This window comes from Xiphias gladius, chromosome 21, assembly GCF_016859285.1.
Source record: "Xiphias gladius isolate SHS-SW01 ecotype Sanya breed wild chromosome 21, ASM1685928v1, whole genome shotgun sequence".
Taxonomy (NCBI): domain Eukaryota; kingdom Metazoa; phylum Chordata; class Actinopteri; order Istiophoriformes; family Xiphiidae; genus Xiphias; species Xiphias gladius.
This window is the reverse complement of record NC_053420.1, coordinates 30,964,694-30,974,840: the sequence shown is the minus strand read 5'-3', so window position 1 is coordinate 30,974,840 and position 10,147 is coordinate 30,964,694. Positions and strand designations below refer to the sequence as shown.

Here is a 10,147-nt window from a genome sequence, read left to right as displayed (position 1 = left end):
GTAATTTTTTACTTTGACCTTAAAAATCATTGCCAGTGGAGATAGATGAGATTATCATATCAACCAACCACCAACACTGTATATATATGTATGTATATAGATAGACAGATAGATAGATAGATAACAACACAACAACAACAACAACAATAATAATAATAATGAACATCATAATCATTTATATGGCACTCTACAAATCTGTGTTACACAATGCTTAGTCAGCAGTCTACGTTGGTCCCCAAGGACAATCACATACAAGAGAGAAAGCATAGACATTAAGGGAGCACAGTAGTAGTCAGTAGTGATGTGATCAAACCATCAACTTTCACACATCAAAAAGGAAAAGATGAGCAGGGAGCAGCTGTGCCGTTTTACACAGCTGCAGTTTAGATGAAGTGTTTATGAGGCAGGAACTGCTTCTGCAGGAGTCGGTGATCTTTCTTCTCTCTTGTTCTGTATGAAACAGTTCTGAAAACTACAAAACCATGTCAAATAGACCGCATGTCACACCCAACACACGCAAATTTGAGTTATATAACCGTATTATCAATAGAAAGATTAATCATTTATTTGTGTTCCAATGTGTTATCAGTCATGTAGCAGTTTTTAACTAATAAAGCTTCTTAATGGTAATGTTCATCAACTTTTGATTACAAAAGGAAGATAAAGTAATCTAGATGTTACCTCCAAACCTTCCACGTAAGCAATTTTATGGACAGTGTACTGATATACATAGAGCACTTAAGGAGAGCCAGTGATCATTACTCAAATTACACTCATGTTTTTGGACAGTTCAGTTTCCTTTAATTTCCTGGTGAGAAGGAGGAGAGTTGCCAGAGGAAAGCTGCATTAAAGGAATATGCCACATTTTAGGAAATGTGTGACCGTTCCACAGCCTTATTTTTGTTACCATGACAACAAAGGTCAAGTACACCTGCCGCTGGAACACTCGTATAGGTTGTATCCCAGGGTAGGGACAAACGACCTTTATGATCAGTTATGTTGGAGGACTCATTGCTGAAGCTGTTGCACAGAAGTAGTAGGCAGATTGAGACATTGATATTCGTCAACAGTTCCAACTTGTAAATCCCCCTATTATCAGATCTTTTTATCTTTTTTGTATGCAGCGATTAAACAAACAAGATACATACATATATCTTACAATACAGCTTTAGAGGTGTATTTGTGAACTTGTGGACAGAGCCAAGCTAGCTGTTTCCCCCTGTTTCCAGTCTTTACACTGAGCTAGGCTAACCATGTCTTGACTCCAGCTCTGTACTTGAGATTCATATTGATTTTCTCATTTCACAAAATCAAATAGTGTATATCCCCAAATGTTGAATTATCCCCATAAGAATCATTACAGAAATCTCACCCAGTGTTGCTACTCTCCTGCTATGCGTTTGCTTATTTCCCTCTCACTGTTAACTGGGCCCTCCAGATCTGTACTCATCTTCCCCAGTATGTTTGTAACATGGCATGATGTCTTCTAAGTAATATCTATTATACTGACTCCAATATGATATAAAAACGAATTTAGTAGCATGCACCAGCCCATGTCTCTCTCGTGATAAACAGACCCTTTAGTTTGTTTCTACTTAGCTCTAATTGATATACCGATGGCTGAATGGTGTATATGACAGATGAAGTACAGTTGTAGTCTCAAATGCAGTCTCCTAAACAACTGCATCAGCTCTTTGTGATCATCTCTGATGGATCAACTTATACTGGGTGACAAGTAATCCAGCAGCTTCACTGAAATAGCTTGCCATCAGGCCATTTCATTGCATGCTAACAACTCTTTGATCATTGCAAACAAGTCAGTGTGAGGCAACTATGTCCTTGGTAAGGTCAATGACATTGCTGAGCTGTGTTTCCGTGGTATAATCAACCGACGCCTGTTAGCAAGTGACTAAAACATGAAAACAAAGCTGGATTTGTCTTTTAACAATGTCATAACGTGGAAGTCAAAGTAATCATCAGAAATACATACCCAGCGAAATCTCCCTTTCAAATGTTTTTTGAAATTGCTGGCACGAACAGCACTGAGCAGCTTGAGTCTGAGCCATATCATGACCTAAACTGAGTCCCATATCTTGTACTGAAATAAGCTAGTTTGTTACACTGTCACTACACCATATACTACCTTATCACCATCTGCCAGGTGAGGTCTGCTGTTACTTATCTTATCCCTTTTTGTACCTACAATATACTTTGTGTCATTACAGCCCACCTCCTGTTGAAGACATTTGAAAACTTATATCCCCCCTCCTCCGCAGTTGGTGATGTATATAAGAAGCCGGAAAACCCATACACATTGGTTCCATCTGAGATCCCAAGGTAGGCTGCATTTGGAATTCAGCAGTAACAATTGCTTTCCTTGCTTGCGTTTCCAAGAGCTACTTGATTGTGGATTATAGAGATTTAGCATTAAAGTGAGTGATTTGGTTTCCTTTGAGTGTGTTTTGATAGGAAATGAAATGACATAACGGTATCCACAGAGCTTCCTGTAAGTTGGGGGAAAGTACTGCCATTGTATTTAGGGCTGGACTGGAAAAGTGAAAGTTAAACTAAAAATATCATCCAGAAATAGCCTGTAGTCAGGGGCTTATTGTCTGTGACAGGGAAAGTGAAGCCCCGAATGTCCATAAACTGAAGTGCAATCCAAGATATTAATCATTAAAACATTTCTTCTGTAATGTTATTATGAACATGGTACAGGTGTTATTTATGTCATTACCACTATTATGTTTCTGAAACAATGTGACACAGTTAGCTATAGATTTTTTTTTTGCAGCAGATATATTGCCTGGTCAAAGCACAAAAGCAGCAGGTGAAATCAATTTGGTTAACAATGGCTCAGTTCCATCAACTGTCCCAGTAAGCGGTGACAGTGAATCTGCATGCACAGCTCCAGGGCCCTGGAACTATAGCTCACCTGAATGGAATGTAGTCGATTTTAATGTTACCAATTACACCTGTGCTTTTCCTGCCATAACTAATCAAAATGTCTGCCGGGAAAGAGGTCACAAATCTTTAAGGTAACTAACCTAAGCCAAACTGTACATTGGAATAATTTTAATCATTTCAATGAATATGCGATTATATTATATTCATTTTTTTGTTTTTGTTTTTTCCTTGACAAGTGTGTAATTTGTGTGTCTTAGAAAAAATAATTTGAAGCTGTGAGCTGTGAAAACAAGATGACCAAGCTCACTATTCTAGCAGGTAAACTCTTGTCAGGCCTCACTGCCTTATGTGACCATGATGCCTCCATGACATGATACATGAAGCAGTTACATCAATAATATATATTCTATCGATTTCAAAAGGTAAATAATGAAGCTGTAATTGTTTCCTTTCCTTAGGTTTGTGCCTGATGATGGGCCAGCTGGGTAAGTTAAACTTGAATAAAACTTATGAAGTGGTCAGTCAACTACAATTTGAAGTTTGTATTGACCCTGAATAAATGTTTTTAAATGTCTGAAAATAATAGAAACTGCAGGCATTGCTAGATAGATAGAAAATCTGACAACAGATTTTCTATCACTGGTCTCCAGCAACTGCCTCACAGATGGTGTGCTACTTCACCAACTGGTCCCAGTACAGACCTGGAACTGGGAAATACATGCCCCAAAATGTAGATCCCTTCCTGTGCACCCATCTTATTTATGCTTTTTCTATCATCAACAACAACAATGAGTTGGTTACTTATGAATGGAATGATGAGACCCTGTACAAGACCTTCAATGGACTGAAGAGCAAGTAAGAAGTCACCTTTCCACAGTATGAAATATTCTCCCCAGCTTCTGAAACGTGTGCTTAAATGTGTGTGTAAATGAAGTTTAGCTAGATTCACTCACTGTATGATAAACAAGCTTTTGTTAATCATACCCATAAAACCACACCTATGCTTTAAAGAAACCCTGGTCTGAAGACATTACTGGCTGTTGGTGGATGGAACTTTGGCTCAACTCAGTGAGTATTTTTGCTTTGTTTATTGAATTTTCGCTTCTTTGAAACACCTCAAACATTGAATATGGAATGAATGCTTAGTTTACATCAGAAAAGGATGATATGACAACGTGAGTTACCTTAAATTCTCACATGAAAGCTGGTACTCAAATAATGGCCAACACTCAATAATATTCAGGGCGGGGGCAGCACGATAAAGGCTAGGTCGAAAAAAATTGAGGGGTGTGGAATTATCACATCCCAGTAGAGTGGCTGGGCTCACTCTTAAAGATAAAATAAAACACCCAGACGTCTGGGGGGAGTTCCGAATACAGCCGCTGCTCCCTTGCATTGAAAGGAGCCAGATGTGGGGATTGGGCATCTGATCATGGTGCCTCCTGGCGCCAACCATTGAAGGTCATACAGACACGTCCAACTACGAAGAGTGCGGACTATATCTTATCTGGCCTGAGAAAGCCCCAGGTTCACCTAGGAGGAGCTGTAAAATCTTGTTGGGTTTAACTTGCTGCCACCATGATCCAACTCCAAATAAGCGCCGGAAAATGGATGGATGGTTGGATAGAATGCCTGAGATGACTTGCTGTACTAATGGAATAAGTACTGTGGAGATACACGTTATCATGAATTTGTATAAAGAGAACAGGTAAACATGGAGGAAGTTTTTAGTTTACATTAACTGAGGAACAAGAAAAATTAGAAATTAAGGCCTATATCTCTCTGCCACAGAGGTAAATAAAGACCCCAGGCCGCTATTTGACAATTTATGGTGTGTCAAACTCTTAGTTCTTAGTTCTAGTTAACATTAAAAAATTTCCCCAGGTTCTCCATCATGGTATCTACTCCATCCAACCGTCAGAAGTTCATCCAGTCTTCTATCAAATTCCTGAGGACTCACGGATTTGATGGTCTGGATCTGGACTGGGAGTACCCTGGATCTCGTGGAAGTCCCCCAGAGGACAAGAAAAAATTCAGTCTGCTCTGCAAGGTGGGCCATAAACTCTTGAGTCATAGGGAAATTATATTATTATAATTATATTATGTACTGAAATTATGTACTGTATGTATTCATAACACACACAGTAACAGTATATATAGCAGGAAAGAGATCTTTTGGACCCCGCTGTGTATGTATGTGTATATATATATATATATATATATATATAGAATATGTATATTCTGTTATATATATAGAATATGTCTTATCAATTGTCTTAATTTGCAGGAACTTGATGAAGCCTATGCAGCTGAGGCCAAGGCCACCGGCAAGCCTCAGCTCATGCTGACTGCTGCAGTGTCTGCTGGAAAGGGAACCATCGATGCTGGATATGAGATTGCTGAGATTGCCAAGTACTGCAGCCTTTTTTGTAAAATTCTGATGCTTTAAATCAATATTTATTTTTGATGATAGGTTGGCTCAGTAACTAGTCTTAATCAGTAGTCCAATATGCATTTCCAGGCATCTGGACTTCATCAATGTGATGACCTATGATTTCCATGGAGCTTGGGAGCGATTTACTGGACACAACAGCCCTCTGTACCGTGGCTCACATGACAGTGGTGACCTCATCTACTTCAACACTGTAAGTGGTGCTATGGAGCCTTAGATTTTGATGAAAGAAATTATTATAGCATGAGTGACTGTTGGATACATAAATATCATCAGTATAATCTTTAAAGGGTAACTCAACTGATTTTACATGGGAAGGCCTGTTTACTAATTATAAGGAGTACTATTTAGCTACAATCACAACTATATTTACACGTTAGGTCTTCTGTGACTGCCCATTTATTAAGTTTGGAGACTAGAAATTCACAGGAAGCCTCTGTTCAAAGGCATTCAGACTGAAAATAGGGCTGCACATGGTTTTTTTGTTTCAGGCACCAGTGTGACAAGAGTTACAGTGTGAGATCTTCTTAGATGCCAAAACACTAAACAACAGTTTGTAATTTTACAACTCTGGAAAATTATGGCATTTTTCAAACGACAAGAGGTAAACTGTAGAAATATGTATTAACGTTACAAAATCGGCAAGTGCAGCGCCTTGCTAGAAGACGTCATGTTGTGTTGCATCAAAAGTTGAGCCAGGTACTACTTTAGCGACTGAAAACCCATTCCGAATGTGGCCTTACAAACTAGGGGTGTGCAGTTTGGAAAATGTGGGCATTAACCAGACAGGGAGTGTCTAACATGAAAATACAATTTGTTGCATTATGGGAAATGTAGGATCTAGCATGTTTGGCACTTGACACATACATGGGAGTAAGAGAACAGGATATCTCAGCCTCTGTTGTTTCATAACTCAAGAGTTCACCAATTTTAGGTAAATGTGATAACAAAACCCTAGGATACCCATTTGATTCCTGACAGGCACCGTCAGTTTCTATTAATAAAGAAGTCTAGGCCTCTTGTCTACATCCTTCATCCCTCCATTCCAATTTCAGGACTTTGCCATGAAGTACTGGAGAGACAATGGCACCCCAGTAGAGAAGCTGAGGATGGGATTCGCTGCTTATGGTCGCACCTTCCGTCTGACATCATCAAACACTGGCGTTGGAGCCCCAGCTAGCGGTGCTGCATCAGCTGGTCCATACACACGTGAGGCTGGATTCTGGTCCTACTATGAGGTGAAGTCTGAACAAAATTAAACACATAGTAACAAAAGTAGCAATGATGGACCATGGAACAATCCAATAGCATTTCCATAATCTTTTCCTTTAGATCTGCAACTTCCTGAAGGGCACTACCCTTCAGTGGATTGATGACCAGAAGGTTCCCTATGCCAGCAAGAACAATGAGTGGGTGGGATTTGACACTAGGGAGAGCTATGAAATCAAGGTACGTAGTACATTAATACATAGGGTTTACCAACCAAGATTGATCTGGTGGAATTAAGGACATAGAATTAATTTTCCTTACTTTGTGGCTGACTAATCTTCTTGTTCAATCCACAGGTTCAGTATATGAAGGACATGAAGATTGGTGGTGCCTTTGTGTGGGCATTGGATCTTGATGACTTTAAAGGAGAGTTCTGTGGACAGGGAAGCCATCCTCTGTTGTCTAATCTGCGCAAACTCATCGACCTTGGTAAACCTTGCCTCTCACCTTTTTTTGAGCCAAGGTGTTCCCAGATTGTCAACATGCACAACATTAAGTTCTTGGCAGGTTTTTGAACTAAAGTGGTACCCTTTTTTTATCTGACCTTTAGGTATAATGTTGTCTCTCTGTTTCTTTCACCTCTCACAGAGATGCCACCACTTCCATCAACCACAACCAAGAAACCTGGTGTGACTACCACAGGACCAGCCACTACTACAACATCCAAACCTGTTGTTACCACTGCTGCACCTGCCTCCACAACCACCCCCAAACCCAACGGCACCACCAATCCTCCGTCCACCAAGACCACCATCCCTATTCCAGGACGCGATTTCTGCAAAGACAAGCCTGATGGCATGTATGCTGACCCAGAAAACAAGACCCGCTTCTACATGTGTGCAGGTGGCCGAACCTATCTGAGGCATTGTGGAACCGGCACTATTTTTGAAGATAGCTGCAAGTGCTGTGTGTGGCCCTAAGTGTGGAGAACTGTCACTGACTGAAATCTCATGACTGACCGAACAAACTGAATTCCCCTTGAAAAACATCTGTTTTTGTGCTTTTTGACTATAAAAAGCTCTAACATTGTGATTTTAGAAAGCAGCTTGTAAATTAGAAGCGAAAAGTGAAATTCAAAATTTGTATGTTCCATCAGAATAAAAGTACTATTGACAAATCAAAAAAATTGTTAAACAAATAATTAAAAACACCTTTCACCTTACCCTACAGATTTATACATGTTCCATATAAAGAATTCTATCAATAGTCTAAATGTTGGCAGCAAACTAGATAAAAACTCAAAAACTCAATTTTTGAGGGTTCAAACTGGGGTTAGACAGCCTCTCCTGGTTTGGAGATGTAATCACTGCTGCAAAGCCGACCCCATTTTATTTTATGATGTCATTCTGAATATTTTGAGGAAGTTTCTAACAAGCCAATTGGCAGTGGGGGAAAGTTTAAGAAGTTAAATTGACTCGAATACTAAATATAATTTGGAGGTACTTGTACTTCACTTGAGTATTTTTTATTTTATTTTATTTTATGCTGCTTTATAATTCTACCCCACTCTATTTCAGAGGCAAATATTGTACTTTTTACTCCACCACATTGGACAGCTGTTGCCAGTTACTTTGCATAGTAACATTAGTAATACAAAACATAATCAACAAATAATTTATGCTAAATTTTTATAGATTAAGCTAATTAAAGTGTTAGCCCTACCTTTACCAGCTGCAACATTAAAGTGACATATTAATGAACCAAAAATAATGATCAATTAAAAAAATATATGTACTAAATGACTCTGAAATCGGCCATTTTTCATTGTGAATACTCTTACATTTGGTACTTTAAGTATATTCTGTTGCAAATATTGCTGTACTTTTACTCAAGAAAAAGTGAAAAATTGAATGCAGCAGTTTTACTTGTAAAAAAGTATTTCTACACTGCAATACTGCTACTTTTACTTAGGTATATAGTCTGCGTACTTCTTCCTCTACTACTAAGTGATGCAACTGAGCTATCATAGCAGAGAGTTACTTGTTTTGATGAATTTTGTCTATATGCATGTGCAAGTGACACGATACACACTCCTGCCAACAGTTTAAATATGGAACGCCATTTGCACAAATAACATCTTACAGAAGTTTCCTATTTGGATGACATTAAAATGTGTGTTAACAGGTAGAGTTTGGTCATGCTAAAATGTAATATTTATACAGCTAAACACAACAAAACCTGATTCGTTAACCTGCCTTTTCTGGTTGAGGCTAATGAGGGACCTTGAACCAAGGCACTCATACATATTCATGAGGAGGGTTGCATCAGTGATGTCGAACAACACCGCAAGGCAGCACGTTGTGCATAAATGAATGATGTGGGCATATATGCACTTGTTACAGAAAACTACATAAACTGCAAAGGAAATGAATGAAACATAAGCCGGGGTTGTGGTTAAGAAGTAGACACAGAACTGAAAATTATTGATACTGATATTGATATAGACATTTACATTGATATTGAAATTGAATGGGAAAAACAGTGCATCATCCTGATAAAGTTAACTGCAGGCGTTAAGGTTAGCCATAGCTCAGCCTAATATTTTGGACTGTGAGGTCCACAAACTATTTGTCTCGGAACAGCTACAGCCAAAATGTGCTCTGGCCTCCTTTTTAACATACCTATTAGACAAGAATGGAACAGCACATAGGCTGAGACAGGTATTTGCGTGCTAACATGCCAAAATGACACATTTTAAAGCATAAAAAAATCTACCTGTTACCATGCATTTAAATGCTGTATAAACACAAAATTTCTAAGACATTTTGGCGCAAATGTCGTTCCATAGTTTAAGGATATTCCACTTATCAACAGCAGTGGCAGTACAATAAAGCAGCAATAAACATAGCAATATGCCAGGAAAAGGCAGGAAAGAAGGAGCAAGCAAGATAGCAAGCACAGAGGTAAAAATTTCAGAATGGTACAAATTATTAAAAAAATCAACTTTTCAAATATTTTTTCAGAAAAAAATTATTTTAATACATTTTTAAGGCCTGAAGGATACATACAATGTGTTTTGGTGAGAAACACTGAATATGAACTTAACCATGTTTGTTTACGGGGTACATTAAAGCCCCCTTTTTCATGTTAGTTCAATAAAACCTGGAAAGCAAATTTCTTATTAAAAGATAGATCCTTCAGTGTCTAAGGTTTTACTGCTATTTCGTATGTCACATATTTTGTGATTTTTTTAAAATCACTTTCCTTTGTTGTTTCACTTCCTGCTCCTTGTGTGCTTCCCGCCTTTGTGATTACCGGCCATTTTCAATCCCCCCACCAGATGTCCCCAGAGTTTTTTCCTGTTCTGCTTACTCACCTGTTTTCACTTGTAATCACATAGCTGACCCCCCCACTACACACCTGTTCCCAGTTACCCCATTATCGCAGTAACTATTTGAGACTACTTCAGTCTCTTGATCTTTGTCAGTTCGTCTGTGTATGATCCCAAGTGCGCCTTTTGTAAAGAATACTGTTTTGTTCCTGTGTTTGTTCCCCAGTGGTTTCCTTTAGTGCCTGCAA

General features: G+C 38.7%; 1 protein-coding gene across 1 annotated transcript; it reads left to right on the top strand.

The window, feature by feature from the left end:
• The first annotated feature begins 2,914 nt into the window (after positions 1–2,914).
• On the top strand, positions 2,915–7,667 carry LOC120807097 (acidic mammalian chitinase-like). Its single transcript, XM_040158782.1, has 12 exons — positions 2,915–3,038; positions 3,165–3,225; positions 3,366–3,392; positions 3,558–3,762; positions 3,919–3,975; positions 4,792–4,957; positions 5,195–5,319; positions 5,429–5,552; positions 6,415–6,597; positions 6,692–6,808; positions 6,925–7,057; positions 7,217–7,667. Exons 2-12 carry the CDS (start codon positions 3,201–3,203, stop codon positions 7,546–7,548), a joined length of 1,494 nt encoding a protein of 497 aa, XP_040014716.1. The 5' UTR covers positions 2,915–3,038; positions 3,165–3,200; the 3' UTR covers positions 7,549–7,667.
• Positions 7,668–10,147: the final 2,480 nt, after the last annotated feature.